This window comes from Melampsora larici-populina (genome assembly GCF_000204055.1).
Source record: "Melampsora larici-populina 98AG31 unplaced genomic scaffold MELLAscaffold_8, whole genome shotgun sequence".
Lineage (NCBI taxonomy): Eukaryota > Fungi > Basidiomycota > Pucciniomycetes > Pucciniales > Melampsoraceae > Melampsora > Melampsora laricis-populina.
The window spans coordinates 992,265-1,010,298 of NW_006768772.1; the positions used below are offsets into that span (position 1 = coordinate 992,265).

An 18,034-nucleotide genomic window follows, 5' to 3' on the forward strand; every position below is an offset into this window, starting at 1 on the left:
CACGAGATCGATTCAAGGAAAAACCGTTCTCGACAATGAAATTGAATGGTTGGTTTCGATGGAATCTTTTGTGGGACAAATGGCCCTGGAGTTCGTAGCGTGAAGCCTACAACTCGTGGGCCAATCAACACCGGTAAGGATTCCAAAGGGATTTGACGGTAAATGTCGAATACGTGGCGTGATCGTCGACCGAGGTATATGGTGGTGGGTTAAGGGTAGTGGAATTTGGATATTCCCAAATTCAAAAACCAGTTCAATATTGTACCGCTGTGGCTTCTCGGACCACGCGCGGGCTTGTACTGTACTGTCTGTGAGTATGTACACGGATCAGTACTGTATATGTAATTGTAATTGGCACGTGTTGGCTTTATTACACTACAAAGTATGTGGCTTACACGTGTTACTTTATTCAACACAGCACTTTTGAATATGTAATTCAAATGTACTGGATCAACTAATGATCCAAACAGTTGAAAAAAATAAAAAAAATAAAAAAAAATGCGAAAATTGGAGGGGGGAAATGATTTATTTCTTTCCTCCAAGCTATTCTCCTGATTCTTGAAAATGCTGAGCTTACTCAGTTTTCAAGCTAAACAGGTCAAAGAAAAATGTAGATATAAAATAGAAATGATATATTTTTGGATTTTAGTTTTTTATGAAATAAAAAGATTGAGATAACAACTCAAAAAAAAATATAAAGGGTTCAAAAACACGATGAGGCCCCCAAATTGTGAGCTACTAGCGTCTTTTGGGCTAGTAAAACACTAAAGAATAAGGTTTGCTTAACAAACTAAGTTTGTTAAGCGCGTGAGATCTTTGTTTAAGGTTCTAAACAAAGTGATTAATGAAGTAGTGTGATCAAATCAGCACTGACTTCAGTTAATTGACCTTTTAACAAAGGGTTTTGGATATCTCTCCGGGAATTAATGCAAGACAGGAGTCTTCTAGCAGGAATAAGAGTAGAAACTACAGTCTAGTTCCGTGCCCAAGCTAATAACACTCTACTCTAGAGTTTATTAAACAAGGGAAATATCACCTAGTGATATTTGAAGTTCTTTAAACTCTGAGCACAGAGGAACTCCCGTGAATTTAGAGTTTCTCAAGTTATTGAATTCCCTTGATAACTTGAGCAGTACTGCAAGGATCACCTCCTGAAAGAAGTCTTCAAAAGAACTTCTACAAATAACAAAAGCAATGATCAATTAGAGAAATATACAATGTCTAATGAAAGAGGACAAGGACTCTTATTTATCTGATTGATGATGTTTACTGATAATTTGATGATGTGTAATGATGATGATGGATTTTCCTGGCGGGTCAGAGAGCTCTTTATATACTCAAAAACCCTGAAAATCCTTTATGTACAACTTGTGGTTTGATTACATACTCATTTGACGTATGTAATCATGAATTTTAATTTTTAACTTATTATCTGATTACACACATGTGTAACTCTTGTGTTACTCATGTGATGCGCTCTTGTGAAAGGCAGTCTTACATAATGCAACCTTTTGGTCACATTTACATGTATGTACATATGTAATTTCATATGTAACTATATGTAATTACTTATGTACTTGGCTCTTGAAACTGAGCCATGAGTTGTGATTGTTATTTTTGTTATTTTATAGTTATTTAGGCAGCCCTTGGGTACTAGTCATAGGGCTTGGGGCTGACAATCTTGATCGCAGGGTACGGGGATATCACCCTGCTACTATCTTCTCTCCTCAAGTCCGACTTGCCATTCGACACACAACATTTTCTGCACCTGGCTTAGTTTCACAAATGATGCAGCTAGAAGATAGTACTCCAGAAGGTTTATCTGACATGGAGTACCAAATCAAGCCTCACGTCAAAAGAAGAATGAGCAAGACATGTCAAGAATTCCTTGGTTTGCCAACACGACAATTGTCAAACAACGCTTTATTTGCATTGATAATCCACCTCTTTAGAATTTGTGTCCAAGATGATCGCTGTGCTAACAAACAAAGGTATGTAAACCTTGGTTTCCAATTCATGGAATCTGGTTTTTATAGTTCTGACTCTTTGTTTTGATTTTGTCCATGTTCCAGGAGAATTATTCGATTCTTTCTGGAGACTTCAGAAGTTCACTCATTAATCCGTCAATCCAATCTTCGAATTGTTTCCGGATTGACTCAATCCCATCTCAAAAAAATGAATGGGTTTCTTCTTTTTCAACTTTTCACTTCATTGTGTATCATCATCATCTGTTTCACATACCTTCCTTTTTGATTCTTCAGCGGATCCTTCCATCTCTGCTCTCCCGTTTATGGAAGAGCAAGATGAACCACGCCATATGTCCCGGTGGTGAAGGAATGCACCGGGATAATCAACTCTTCCTACCCATCTCAATTAGACTGCTGTCAACTTTTGTTCTTGCTCCACCTATCTGTTTTTTCAAAATTATAACTTATATTTAGTTCACAATGTAGTATTGTACTTTTTCTCCAGGACTTCATATACACTCCTTGTGGTTATCATTCACGGCGTTTTGTAAAACAGTTTCCATATTATTTCAATCATCAATCGCTTATTAACAATTACAAATGTAGCAGGTTCTTTGTTGTTCAATTTGGTAATGCGCTGGTGAAAACTTGGTATTGCTTGTTCTGGATACTTGACGAGGGTTTTTTTGGTAATTTCCTTCAATCAAGACTTCCTTATGTATGGTTTGAGATAAATCCATGCTTATTTACTATCTGATGAGAGAAAGACATGCCACTGAGATCTGAGCTCAATTCATGAGGGAATGGAAAACCTTGAGAAATGCTCAACATCGTTAAAGTTGGTTTGAATTTAAATCCAAAAACAATGTAAGAAAACCCCATACCAGCACATTTATCAAGTAAATGATCTCATTCAAGCCGCTTTCTACCCCACAATGACTAAGGGATCCGTCAGGATTTATTCTAGGTGTTTTCAAGAATATGATCAGGGATGCATGAGGTCTTGGTTTGTTCTAGAATGATGGATCAGCAAGATTCCCCAATGTACCCTTCAGCCTCTTTCAAATACTGATGTCCTTTTACAGTCGTATATCTTGTGGCATTCTGAATAGGCAAAGATAGCTTCATTCTTTCTTAATGCTAGCAAACATTTTAACGTGTCACTTGACGCTTTTGTGTTTTCAAAATAATGAGGATTGATATCTTCAAAGGAAGTTTATGACATCTTCACTTCTCAAGTCAAACTGAAACCATCTCCATCCCACCAAGCATATCCTACCATTTTAATCATCCTAATATGAAACCAGTCATCTAGATTTTACAAAACAGTTATCCTCACTAAATTGCTCTTACAATCACTTATCTGATATACCACCCAAACAGACCAGACATACTCCAGCAGTGGTCAGAAGATCATTTTGAATTCATTTGAACCTGATCTATCTCAAGTCTTAAACTCTCCTCCATATTGCTGGCTGCTTCCACTGTTCTCAAGTTTGATGAACCAACTGTTGTTGTAGCTGAAATTCCCTCTTACTCACCGTCCATCAACAAAGTTGCCATCTATTTCCTACTTCAGCCAATGTTATCGGTGTTAAAAATTCAACCACCTCATCTCCGCTGATTGGCTCCTCCACAATTAAATCATCTTCTACTATCTCTGGAACCTATCAAGATATTTGAATTTGGAGACCATAATACTCTACATATGACTTAAGCAAGTCTTTTTTAATACCACAGGGGAGAAAAGTTACAGTTACAACAAAAGTTTCATAAGGGGACTGTTTTTTTTTTGCAAAAAAACTCCAACCAACCTCAGGCTTCTTTTACTTTGGGTGTTCCTTGCTGAATAAGACATGATTTTGTTACAGCAAGACACTCAGTTAATTCTGATTTTCACAGGGATTTCCAAACTTGCAGTGTTAAAGGTACTCCAACCAACCTCATACATTTTTTTGACTTTAGATGTGAGTTCCTTGCTGAAGAAGACATAGGTTTGTTCCAGCAAGCCACTTAATTAAGTTTGATTTTCACATGTATTTTCAAACTTGTAGTGTCAAAGGTCTGTAGCCACCAATTCATTGTTACCAATGTTCACTTTAGTTCTTTCCTGACCAAAATTGAGCAGTGAGTCATGTTAAGACTCAGATCTATGGAGCTCCTTTCATTAAACCATTATAAAAAAAAAGTTACCTATTTTGAACAACACCAAGTTAAACATCTTCAAGGAAAAAAAATACAAAATTTAAACCAGTGAAAAGGAAGAAATCAACAAATTTTAAATTACAAAAATTAAAAAACCTTTAGATGATCATAGTAGTGATATTTTCTAGATTGCAAGTAACACAATATAAGTAGTTACTACAGCCCTTTGCATGATTGATGACTTTGGAGAAAAAAAAACCTTGGGTTTTAAACAAAAAAAAACCTTGAGTTTTTTCAAAAAGTGACCGAGTTTTTTTGAAAACCTACTGAGTTTTTCAAAAACTCATTGACATTCGAAAATTTCAAGAAAAACTCATTGACTTTTTCAAAAACTCGGTAGTTTTTCGAAAAAACTCAGTCACTTTTTAAAAAAACTCAAGGTTTTTTTGTTGAAAACTCAAGGTTTTTTCTTCTTCAAAGTCATCAATCATGCAAAGGGCTGTACTTATAGTCTCAAGAATCATAAAATGTTTTACCAAATTCTTACAAAGAAATCAACCTCAAAACAAGAATTTCTTATGTTGTAGAAACCAAGTAACACAATAAGTTTGAATACCAAATTTTCAACAAGGCAATAGTGGAACCACTTCACTGCCAATTGTGGTTGCAGAGCAGTTTTGGGAGCTGCCATGTCACTGCTATATGTAGTGATGACTGCACTCCACAATATGTGGGTGAAGGATCCCATAGCTGTATGTCCTCTGCACAAAAGACTGGTGCCATGTTTGTTCTGCTATATAGCAAAGCTTTGATCCTTTTGTTTGTCTCATTTCCCACTTTGATTACTTATTTTTTATTTCTATTCCTTGAGTTTATCTTTGATTTCTTGATTTTCCTTCAGATTTCTTTTTTTTGTTAAATTTCAATAAACAAATTCACAAGAGGGATTTGATCATGAAATACCACTATATATCAAATTCATAGTGTTTGAATTTCATCACAAGTCCCAGAGAAGAAAAAATTAACATATAACAATTCCAGTGCAGACTGAACATATAACATATGCTCTGCCACACAACAAAGAAGTCCCAGAACCCCCTCAATATGGCCAAGAAATCACACAATTAAACAAGTTACATATAGCTAGATCAGCACACATTCAATTTCCAGTATCCAAGCACTCCTTATCTCCCAAACTAGAAGTTTTCCAACTACAATCAACCTTTCCAAGAAAACCCCATTCCTCTAACCTATTTTATGATTTTTATCACTAGTAACCATTTTAATAATAACAATCACCCAAAATTGATCCAGACTCAGTACCCACATCACACCAATACTTTAAATTTGAAAAGACTTTGAATTCTATGCATCATAAACAAGTTAAACCCTATGAAAGGTGTGTAGAGAAACCGTTTTTGTTGAAGGTCTCTATGAATAAAGATCTGCTCCATTCATGACTCCAACCCTCATCACCTGAAATTACTCAACTTGTGCTCCAGAGTAGTAAGACAACTCAGTACAATTCATTTAATAAGATATTCAATATTTTCAATTTCTCCCAAAAACCAAAGGTGTATACAAATTTCAAAAACCCTAAATAAACAAAAAGTTTTGATTGAACGAATTTTTTTCAAAACTTATTAGAAACCTCAAACTCCAAAGCACATGTACTCTGGTGGATCAATCCAATAAAGATTGAGAAAAAAAAACATATAGAATCAGATAATGAATTGGTCATCCAGAATTTCGAAAAAAATCAAAACATTCATCAAGATAAACTGCCTTGAATGATCATTAATTAATGAAACATACTGTTGGGTTTATATCAAACCATACCTATACTCTCATATACTAAAATCTTCTTTTCCCTTTTGACTTCTGAAATCTAACCGATTGTAGTTTTTTTTTTCGTATGGGTAGTACACAAATCCTTGTGTCTTCTCAAGTCACTTTTTGCTGTTTCCTGCTTACCTTTCTAATCAACCCGCTCCCAACCTGGTCTATCTATGAAAACCATTCTTCTCAACACCTACTTACCTGCTCTCAAGATCTGTCAAAGGAATTCAAGTAACTGTCTTCTATAAAAGTAACACTGCTTGATGGTGATAACATCTGCACTCAGAACCCAATTGAGACTAAGAAATTTCTCATTGTCTTTAAAGATCATGTCAGTCTTGTTATTATCATTATGATTGACTGGGAACAAAAGAGGATATGGTTATAGGTTATTCATTGGGTCACACTATGGTTGTTTACTAGCACCAAAGTGGGAAACACTGCTTTGTGAATACTGCAAGCTTTAAAAAGGAGCTGTCCCGTAAAAACTCAACACAAGCAATTTCGTCTCAAAATCTTCTGTACCTAAATTCATCAATCATCAATAAGTACGCAAGTCTTTCGAAACCCCGATTTCTTTACAAATCATACAAAACCAATCATGATTGATTGATTTATAATAAATTGAATAATCAAATCAAACCAAAAAAAAAAAATTACAAAATATAAAATTCGATATAACCAAACCAAACCAAAAAAAAAACTAATGATATATATATGGGTCATGCTAGAGATAAAAATACATTTCATACCAAAGAAGAAAAATTGCTGATGATGAATGATGATGTAAAAGAAAACAATTGCAGATAACGAAAAATGAAAACATTGCAAACTACTACTACTACTACTGCTAAGAAAAAAAAAAGTCAAAGGTTTCATGTTACATTACCATTCTTTGGTGTGAATTGTCTTTCTTATGATGATTTCTTAAAAATACATAACAAAAAAAAGAAAAACCAAATCAACAACTTCTCAATATTTGCTTTGTCCAAAAAAAAGAATTAAAAGAAAATCAAAATGAAGAAAGAATCAATTAAAAACTTTCTGTGTTTTTCGAGTTTTGAATTTTTGACATTTCAAAATCGGTTTCGATTTTGATTTTTTGATTTTTTTTGATTTTTCCTTCATGTTTTCTTCTTCTTTATTTTCGGATTAATCGCTTCTTCCAATACGCCTAAAGCAATTTCATACTGAGTAGGTAAATGATCATGAAACATCTAAAACCCCCCCCCCAAGAAAGAAATCAATCAATTCCTTTCCCATCAAGAAAAATTAAAAGAAAAAAAGAGTAAAAAAAAACCTACACTTTTACCAAAGATAGGTTCCGAAAACCTAGCCACCAAATCATCACATCTTCTCAAAACGACTCTTTTCCCACCCCTCTTCTTAACTTTCCCCGATGATCCAAACCCCGACCCAGACCCAGACCCAGACCCCGAGATCCCATTAATCTTCTTCAACGAAGCTTCAAGCTTTCCAAACTTTAACCAACTCTTAGCTACTGTAATCATTCCATTCGGATTAGGTTTGACCCATGATTTCTTTTCAATCGCTTCCCCTTCAGTTGGATCATCATTGGTTGGGGTCTCTAAAGATGAACTGTTCTCGGTTTCTTTCTTCTTCATCTCTTCTTCTTCTTTCAAGTTCGGATAAACCTCATACTTTTCTACATGCCAAACTTCTCCTGGAGGACTAGTGTAATCAAAAAAAAAACATTATCAAAAAATAATTCAAGAAAATAATCAACAAAATGGAAATCTTACTAAAGCTTTTCTGAATCTGATGCTGCTTTCATGGTAGATTTCAAAGACCAAAACCAATCCGAAAGTTCCGGTCCATCCTCCTCTTGATCCTTTCCCTTCTCTTTCCCATTCCCATTCTCATTCTCTTTCCCATTCCCATTCTCAGTAGTACCAGTAGAAGTAGAAGTATTAAAACACTCATTCAACTTCTCACTCTTGATTTTCCTAGAATACAACCCAATCACCTTACTAACAATCTCACCCGAGATCTTTTCTTCATCATAAATCGAAACCGCCACATTCTTAAAATCATGTAAGACTCCCAACGACAATGTAGGCACCACATCTATCCCATTACAAACAGCAGTGACCAATCCTACTAAATATTCACTTAAATCAATCGATGAAACTGCCGGTGGTCCATAACAATAACAATGAATCGGTCGTCCATGTGGTAAGCCTGATTTGAAAGAGGTCACAAACTTGGTGATGATCGGAAGTTGAGGTCTAGGTGAATCAGTTGAGCTTTCTGCTGAACTTAATTCATTTAAATACACTTCTGATCTAGTGGAAAACAAAACAGCCAAAAGTGAGGCTACTCCACCACCTAATGAATGTCCAGTGATGATTAATCCATAATCAGGATGATCTAATAAAGCTTGTTTGAGTTCTTGATGGACCAAAGAAGATTGATGTCTTAATCTCAGTGCAGAATGTAACATACCAGAATGAGCTAGATAGGCTTTTTCTGAATCACCTCCTTCTACCATAATAGGTTCATATTGACAAGTAAGATCTACCAAGATATCGGAAAGTCCTAATGTACCTCTACACGTTAGTACAATCGATTTCACACTATGATCTACTGCAATATAATGTACTAATGGACTCAAGACACTGTTTCCTAATGTAGGTTTCGAATCGGCAAATGAACTGTAAAGGATCTGATCCACTGGTAATCCGACATGTGAAGCAAATGCATGATGATTACCAGAATGTTTACGTGTGTTTGGATAATTAAATGAATCCGATCCAAGTCCCATGACTCTTAGAAATTGTTGACCATAAGCAGCTGAACTGAATTTCATAAAATAACTCAAATTAGTGACCAATGAATTAGGAGGATAACAAGATTGAGGTGGTTTCGAGTTGGGTGAGAATGCTCGAGTGATTTGATGATTGTTATTGGATTGGACCTCGGTTTGAACAGGAGTTTCAATCGTTAAAGTAGATGGCTCTTTTAACAGATCCTTTTGGTCGTTTTCGATTGATTCAGCTTCGAATGGGGCAGGCTGAGATGTTATTGTTGGCGGTGAGTTAGATCGGATCGGATGATCCAAGACATCGAATGTGTCATCAGTTGGAGTAGTGACTGATTGTGATCCGGTTTCCGATTCAGCAACGACAGACATAGTACCAGAATAAGTTCTAGACCGTGTATGAATGGCATTACGAGTGATACTTGAAAATGAATGAAGAAACGGTTGACGAGGTGAAGTAGGAAGCGAGTTGGGTAGTGATCGAGACACAAGACTCTCTTCAAATCTTTTCGACGGTAAACAATCCAAACCTAATCCCACATTATCAAAATCACAAGAAGCACTAGCTTGAAACCTTGTCCGACGTTGACTTGACACCGTTCTCCTCATCATTCCACGAGGTTTAGGTCTTTCTAAGTTCGGAGTAGAAGGCGGTGCACGCACTCCAAGACGAGACGCATTCGGTTCACAATTTGAACAAGAGTTTTGATTGAAACTGTTCATGGCCAGATGATCAACTCCAGTAGTAACCCCTTCGAATTCTTGTGATGAGAATTCGATCCACTCTTCTTCTTGAGAATGATGATATGATCGACTTGGAGCGGTAGCAATCGCATCGGTCAGTGATTGATGAGGTATACATTCAAAGTAACCATCCATTGTTTTTTCAAACGGTCTCTGACAGCTGTGAAAGGCCTGCAAACGTTCATAACCGCTCGATGGATTCGACTTGGAATTGATGTCGTTGACAGGGCAAACGGTGGTAGCGGTAGTGGTAGTGATAGTCGTGGTGATTTGGTAAAGAGAGGCATCATGTTCATTTGGGTTGACGAGTTCTTTGAGTGGTATGGGTTCGTATGAATTGGGTACCAGATCATGCTTTTCTGAATTTGTTTGATCCACTTGTGAATCCTCATCAGATGTGTCATCACTACCAAACAGATTTGTTCCTTCACTGTCGGTACAGGTAAGGATAGGAACAGAAGTGTGAGAGTTTGAACGACTGATACTCCATCGAGTGGCTGAGGTGAGACCCTGATCTTTATGCCAAGTGTTACCGCTGGCGCTAGTGGTTTGAGTTTCAGTCACACGATAGTTTTGATGTGCTTGATCCTTGTTGGCAATAGCATGAGGCGTCTGAATGAGTTCTGGTACAGCTGAAGATGGAACTGAATCCAATTTATTCTGCAAAGCTGCAGATTGAGCTCTTTCTTCACGTAATGCTTTGGCCTCTCGAATAAGTACTTCTGCTGCACGAGTCCCAAGATCATAATCCATGTTTGCATTACCAAAGATTGATGTTTCGACTTCTGCTTCATCCATCACTGTGGCATCCCATACGACTCTCATCTTCATGTTAGCCATCGATCGTCGACTGGTAGCGAGTTGTAGGCAAGCAAAAGCTGTCATTGCCTTTGTGAGTGAGATTAAACCAGTCAAGGTATTGATATGAGATGGAGTGAAACGAGGATCGTGTAAGAATTCACGTCGAACGAGCATGATGATAGCTGAGAGTGCACGAGACGATTCATTTGATCCAAAGATGCTATCCATAACTTTGACTGATGCTTCAGCGGTCTAAGAAAGAGGAGATGATCAAAAAGGTTTCAACTCAGACTTGTGTATGACAGAGAAAAGGAATTGTAAAAACCAAACTTACACTGAAACCTGTACTGATGGCAGATTGAGTAAGGTTAAGACCAGCCATAGCAAAGAGTTCACTCAAAGTAAAGATATGATGTACGGTATAAATCCCAAGGTTCGTATACCGATCAAGTAATTGAAAATAAGTTAATTCCATATCATTTTCCGTCAACTCTCGAAAACAATCCGGCGAAGTCAAATGATTTGACCTTGCTCCACCCACAGCCGTGGTAAGAGCACGACGAGTCAGACCGACAGTAGTATTAGTAGTGTAACGGATTGATTCGACCACCAATTCAGCAAAAAATGAAGTTGATCGTAAACCGAGTCTAGCAGCAATAGTAGCCATGGTGATGATGTTGGCGACATTTTGAGGTAAGATGGGAGGAGTTGCATCTAATCTTGAAATCAAATCTTGAGTGGCTCTAGGTGAAAGTTGATAAGCCGGTTGAATGGTTAATGAATTGATTTGGTTAGAAGAAGAAGAAGAAGAAGCTATTAACTGAGCATCAAAACGAGAAGATTGATTTGTGAGATGATCGTTTTTGAAATCATTGAAATGAATATATGCAGGATTGGTTTGAGATTGAGTTTTAGATGATGAAATCAAATTGAAATCGATTAATAGGTTTCGATAAGATTCAGGTAAAGCTAAGGAAACTATATCAAAGGCTAATTGAAACATATTCAAAGGTAAATATAAAAAAGGAGTTGGTGAATCTGATCAAATCAAATGAAAGAAAAACTAAGAATCTGGTTCTTGATCGTGATGATGGGTTTTCGTAAGTTGTCGTGGTCGTCGTTGTCGGTCAATAGGAGTGTTTTGATTTTTTTAAAAACCGAATTCCGAATGAAGTGAAAGTCAATTCGATTACGTAAATCAAAAAAACCTTAAAGTCAAGAAACCCAAAGTTAGTAATCAAGTAAATCTCCAAGCGAGGAAGGAAAGGAGACTCGATTGAAGACTTACCGAGAAACCTTGAAGAAACTTATCAACTGATCAAACTCAGATTTAGCAAGATTGTGGATTGAGAGACTTGAATCAGAAGTCTGGGGGGATTTGGATAATAAAAGGTATAACTGGTAAAATGTTCAATGTTCAATCAGATTGTAAGTGATTTTCTTAAATTGATAAATCAGAATGAAGATGGGGAAAGGGAACCAACGAAAGAAGAAGAACTCAGACTTTAAGGATCAAAATTAAATCAGCTTGAACCCTTTTTTTTTAATTTATATTTCAGGAACTAACTTGGTTTAAAATTACACATTCTCATTGATCCTTCCATTCATCTGAACTGATTCTACTCACAATTACTCGACTCAATCTCAATCTCCCTGATTCTTCATCCTGTACCTTGATTCTCATCACAACTAACTGAACTTTTGTAAACTCTTTCAACTGTCCACAGCCATTTCCAACAAACCATTCCGGGTCCGGTCCAGTGATCGGTACTTTTCACTCAAACTTCAGATCACAAGACTTGCTGTTCCGCGTCACCTCTTCTCTTCCTTGAGATCTTTAAGTTCAACAGGCACCGTAACTGGATCATGATATGTACCTTTTCTTACGTAATTCGCACTGGTGATTTCCCTTCTTTTGTTTCCATCTCAAAAAATACCCATTCTTGAAAAAAAAATGTACCTTTTCATTCAAATTGGCCATGTATGCTCAATCCATTTCTAATTTACTTAAATCTCCAATAAATCATCCCCTTTCCAAACCAGACCCACCCTCTTAAGAAGACCGTTCAATGTACCATTACGTATTTTCAATCAGTCGAAAAAGACTCGAAAAATCATGGTCTGTAAATTTTCCAAGTATGCAAAACCCATTCTTCAAGTTTTACCACAAAGATACAAAATCAAAAAGACATCCAGTTTTTTTATATTAATTTATTAAAACCTAATATTTAATTTATATGTACGACATAAAACAAAAAAATGCAAGAAAACTATTAAAAAATGACTAAATCAATCCACCCAATCCAAACCCAATTCAAACCCTAAAGAAACCCCAAAAGAAACCAAGAAAAAAACCCGAAACCAAAAAAAAACAAATGAATAAAACCTTGATCAAGTATACCTATTATGTTCAGGTTTATGATCAACTTCATGATCCAAATGAACAAAAGCTCTATCGACCTGTGCAAGAGTTTCAAGTTTATCCTGTAAATCTTGTCCTAAATCATGTGCTAACCAAAGTGGTGTATTACCATCTAATACAATATCAATCTCAACAAAATAATTAGGTCCTACATGATAACATTTACATGAATCTATCTTTTCTATATGACTTGAAAACGTCATTGCCTATTCATTCATCAATAGATTCCGTTAATAACTTTTTTTGGGGGTCAGGTTTGAGGATTTGGCTTACTTTGTAGACTACTCTTTGCATGAAATCTACTGGTGCACTTTGGCCTGCTAAACATTTAAACTGATCAAAACCAACCGATCAAAATGAAGATAATGATTTGGTCAGTTAAAGACCTCTTTTGATGAACGAAAAAGAAACTCACTTCTCTTGTAATACTTTCACCCCATAGATATATTAAAGCCATTGAGATTATTAAGGCTCCTAAAGGATCGATCCACCATTTGATATGTGCTCCAGCAGCATTGGTAAAGATTCCAAAACCTGTGAATTGAAATGTAGAGGATTAGATGAGGTCTTGTAGATCAGATGAACTGAAAGATTGGTACTGACCATTGATGAAAAGATCTATAACAAAAAGAAACCCAATCATGTTTGATATTCCAAAAAAAAATCCCATCAGATCCGAAACGAAACTCGTCAAAAGAAAGCCTTCACAGAGATATCAAGAAAAGAAAAAAAGCGAAAGATGATCGTACCATTTCGATGATCTTCCCAAAGCACACGAACTTGACTATCACGATTCCTAATCGTCCAACAATAAACAAACAAACCAAACTTAGCCAAAAAAGCAACACAAACTGTAATCACAGCCGATAAATGATAAATCGGTTTAGATGAATTTGATGGGTTTTGAATTAAACTTTGAATGGATTCGATCACTAAAACTAATGATCCACATCCCATTACAGTTGAATAAATTATATTTCCAATCGTTTCAAATCGACTTCCACCACTTGGATATTTTCTTAAATCTACTTTAGATGCATATTGATGACTAATCAAAAAGAGAGGAAAAAAAGTCATTGGATTAGGTATGTGTTCAGATCGGTAAGGGTTTGAAGAAACAAACAGAAGACTGACGTACGCATAATTTAAAGCCAAGTTGGCTAATGGATCAAAAACAGCATCCAGAGCGGTAGCAAAGAATGATAAAGAAAGAGATGAGATAGCAGCATAGAGTTGTAAGATGGCCAAGCAACAATTCACCACAAACGAAGCTCTGATGGCCCATCTAACGTGTTTGGCAGTTGAAGAGTTTTGATCTATGGCTTCTTGTGCATCTTCTTCTAAACTTTTTAACATACTTGTCTTTTTTGGGGGTTTTTTAAATGGGTTTCGTGATGATTGGTGGTTTGGATTTGGGGGTTCCGATGGGTTAAAGTTATCGGATGTAGATCGTCGGGAAGTGCATGAGATATTATTCGAATTATCGAACCGAAAGTTGATCGATCAAAGACAAATGTAAAAAGAAGATGATCAACATTTAGATTAAGATATCTTACATAGATTGTACAAGTGACCAAATTTACTTACGATATGTTCATTTTGAGTTTCATAAAACTCTTCTACACCTTTTGCTTTTCGACCATGTCGTTTACGAAGTTGACTTAAACTTGCTTGATCTTTTAACTTTGATCTTAAAAACAATGGATCATCAGATAAATGAATCGAAGGTTTTAAGATCCTAGACCATTGTCCTTCTTCATATGGAATAGGTTTCATATGATTTGAAAATAAAGGATCTGAACGGGTTTGTAAAACTGGTGAATGCGATGGATTCGATTCATCTGGGTTTATCGTTTCTTTGTCTTTTACAAACTCTTCGGGTGTTAAGGGTGGTGATGGTAATGGTGCTGGTGGTAATTGGAGTCCGAGTGATGAGTTTGATGTTCGACTTGGAATCGATTTGATTTGATTAAGTTCGATATTCATAGTTTGAATTGATGGGTTTGTATATTTGATTGAATCCGTTTGGTTGGTAAAAGGATAAAAGGGTAAAAGGGTATAGAAGTGTAAGATGGTATCTCGGATAAAAAAGGAAAGAAGGAAAGGAAAGAATTTCTAAACGATCCTTCAGGGTTGGTATTTGGTTCCAGCTGACTCCGATGTCGATATTCTGATCTTCAATTCACTGGAAATTCCGAGAACTTCCACCTGCGTAAGGCATCATGCATATATTATCTTCAAACCCCATCAAATCATAAAGAAACATACTCCAGATTTTCTCAAAACCGTTGCTTAACATTCAAAGCATACCATGTCTTCAGGTGACCATCAAGTTAGATGTAAATCAAGGAGTTTCAATCAGTATACTTTACCTCCTATTTCTTCCAGCTCTGATGACTTTTTGGGGAGGTTGAACTAGTTTTTCAAAATGTACTGTTGGTGAGCTGTTTGTTCTGCCCACGTGATCTACATCTCAATTTTAGAAAGTCATCGCAGCATTCCAGAGAATCTCCGACACTTCAAAAGATTTCTCTAACTGGTTTTGACGGCTGTAACGAGTGGCCATGAGGGAGGCCCTCACTCATACGTATATTGAAGCCTCAGCTCAAGCTGGATGAGCTCATCGATAGCATAATTATATGTACATAGAGCCTGAGGAACAAATATCCGATGAAAGAAAACTTTGAAATACATAAATTCTTCTGAATGGTTTTTGTTTTCGAAAACGTTTGATCTATTGAACCCATCCGAACCATGATGAAAACTTTACAAGGACCTGTTACTAGTGAGGTTTTCTGAAAGAAACACATCTTTTGTACATTTTTTGGGAGGTAATCCAAAGCCTCATTATCATGATCTGGTATTCAATTCATAAAGTGAGTTGGTTCTGGAATGGTGAGCAGGACCTCAAATATACCTCTTCAAAAAGATTTTCAAATCCTGAAGGGTCATTGATCATTCGACATCTTATGTAGTCCTAAACGCACCAACATAGTAAATCCTAACTTGACTTTATTCGTTGATGCTATCATCATTTCTATATGACTTTCAGTACCTTTGACATTTGGTAGGTCCTGAGGATTTATCTTTCTGTTGTAGAGACTTTCGTTCACTTCCGATTTCTGATTGACTTGATATTCCTAAACATCCGACAAATTATTTGAATCTTATCTAGCTGTTAACCGTTTCGTATGATTCGATTGCTATAACAGACAAGAGCAAAGGTGACGACTTTTTTTCTTTGATGATTTTAAATTGTGACATGTTTTTAAAAACAGTATGATCTCATGACTTGATGAATGGATCCTTACTTGTGAATGACGTTTTGAAGCAGAAGAATTTAATTATCTGATTTGCGTGGTAGAGATTGTATAGACAACATGATTTAAATTAAAAAAAATCTAATCTAGATATGAAACTATTCAGATTCGGTTTTCTTTAAACCTTGCTGCTCTTGTTTTTCAATTTTTTTAAGATACATTTTGTAAAGGAATGAAGGACTACCAACGTATCGAATTCGTTTCAAATTCTTTTGTTTGATTTGTGATACCTTCAAGACTGGATTAATGTAAGATTTCCAACGTTTTGTAATTGAACCACATGAGTTTTTATACTTTGTCTTAACTTGAAAAGAAGTTCCTAGTCGAGTAAAGTTTCCTGAAGGCTCGATTGAAGGTCTAGTACATACAAGTTCCTTATTACCTCGCCATAAAACTTCTGTCATCCCATCACATGATCCAAAATCGACTTCACATTTAAGATCTGGCCACCAAAAACCACCACCTTGAACGTCAAAACCTTGATGCTTGTAGGCGAGTTGGCCAGTTTTATTGTTGTACGGTAAGAAGATACCCAAGGACCAACCAAGAGAATCTTTTTTCTGGTGGGGATTAGCTTGATTGCACGTTTCTTTGTATAAAAATTTCGATAAGGACTTGAAGTGTCGTGTATAGATGTTTTGCACTTTAGGACGACGGAGTACACATCGTCTCCACCAGTAAGTGAGCAGTTTACGACTACGTTGTACTCTCTTACAGGGACGAAGACCTATAAATCAGAAAGCTTGAGTTCAATATGAAAGAATAAGTAAACCTTAACCAGTCAAAGATGATTCACTCACCAGTCACTTTTGATGGATGAAACGCTTTGTGAAACCCCACCGTACCCAGATTTCCTCTCAACATATCACCTTTCCCCATGATCGGGTTCGAAAACTCTCGCTCTTCATGTAAATAGTTTGCAAGAAATCGTAGCTCGGAACGTTGTTTTGAAGTCATAGACTTGAAAGGTGTTTGACGAATAAGAGCAACCACCTTGTGGTTCCTTTTGTCCGTCAATACCCCTAGCTTACAGTCCTTAAGGATATAAGGCTCTTGTCCTGCAACTGGTTCGTTCGTATAGTTTTTTGGATTAGGTTTATCTTCCACCCGAACACTACGACTGTGTCTATCTAAGTCTGGTTGATTGAGAACTATATTGACATGACGTGTTTGTAGGTGATGATGTTTTATCTTCTTTCGCGCTGCTTTGATCAGGGCGGGATCCTTCAAAATGTTTGATGAGTTCTCTTGAATTAATGAAAAGAAATCTGAAACACAACATACATTACCCGTCTCAGCTTCTGATGGCTGATAACGAAGTCTTTCTTCCCTTGCTCTTGCACGGTGATGTCCCATTGAGTTGCCTATGGGGAGAATATGTATGATTTGAAGAGGAGACCGGCGCTCAGTAAGTCGCTCCGAGATGATAACGATGTGGAAACGTATAGCTTCAAGTTCTGCTGAGCGTGCAGCTCTCTAAACTCTATACAGCTCATGTCCATATTTTGTTTGTAACCAGTTACGTGACCGTCTAGACCGCCTATTTGAGGTTTACCGAGCCAACTCCGGGTTGGGCATTTATACAAATTTCAAAAGAATTCCCAGTAAAGGTGGTTCACTTGATTCAAGAATCGAATTAACCAAGTTGAGATTGATATCTCGAATTTGGTCTGAAGCTGTTACTTATATCATTTTATTATCAAACGATCGTTATATAGGCTTCAACACGCGTTCAGACGATTTTGGATAATTGGAAAGCTGATTTATTTGGACCTCACTTTTCTTGTCCTGTTTGGTAGCTTACAATCCTAAAGCTTGGGTATTCAGAATATAAATCAGATCATCATGGTATTAGACTTGTTCAAATTTAAAACAGAAATTTGGAGTTGGAAATTTGAAGTCGAGAATTTGGAACTCTGTAATTGCGTACAGCTTGTACATGAAGTGTATGAGTGTATGAGCTTGTATGAGATCTACATAAGTTCGTACATGAGCTGTACGAAGCGAGCTGCTT

At 36.5% G+C, this 18,034-nt stretch overlaps 3 protein-coding genes across 3 annotated transcripts; all 3 read right to left on the minus strand.

The window, feature by feature from the left end:
* Positions 1-6,531: 6,531 nt before the first annotated feature.
* MELLADRAFT_77122 (uncharacterized protein) lies at positions 6,532-11,281 on the minus strand (the record flags this gene model as incomplete). Its single annotated transcript, XM_007407253.1, has 5 exons — positions 6,532-7,168; positions 7,256-7,643; positions 7,715-9,121; positions 9,626-10,530; positions 10,613-11,281. The coding sequence occupies 5 exons, from the start codon at positions 11,279-11,281 to the stop codon at positions 7,076-7,078; spliced, it is 3,462 nt and encodes a 1,153-aa protein (XP_007407315.1).
* A 1,388-nt stretch (positions 11,282-12,669) lies between these two features.
* Positions 12,670-14,476, minus strand: MELLADRAFT_34394 (uncharacterized protein; the record flags this gene model as incomplete). The annotated part of the gene is made up of 7 exons (XM_007407252.1): positions 12,670-12,906; positions 12,974-13,033; positions 13,116-13,234; positions 13,304-13,318; positions 13,450-13,748; positions 13,839-14,062; positions 14,288-14,476. 7 exons carry the CDS (start codon positions 14,474-14,476, stop codon positions 12,670-12,672), a joined length of 1,143 nt encoding a protein of 380 aa, XP_007407314.1.
* A 1,642-nt stretch (positions 14,477-16,118) lies between these two features.
* Positions 16,119-17,376, minus strand: MELLADRAFT_104112 (uncharacterized protein; the record flags this gene model as incomplete). The annotated part of the gene is made up of 2 exons (XM_007407251.1): positions 16,119-16,747; positions 16,821-17,376. 2 exons carry the CDS (start codon positions 17,374-17,376, stop codon positions 16,119-16,121), a joined length of 1,185 nt encoding a protein of 394 aa, XP_007407313.1.
* Positions 17,377-18,034: the final 658 nt, after the last annotated feature.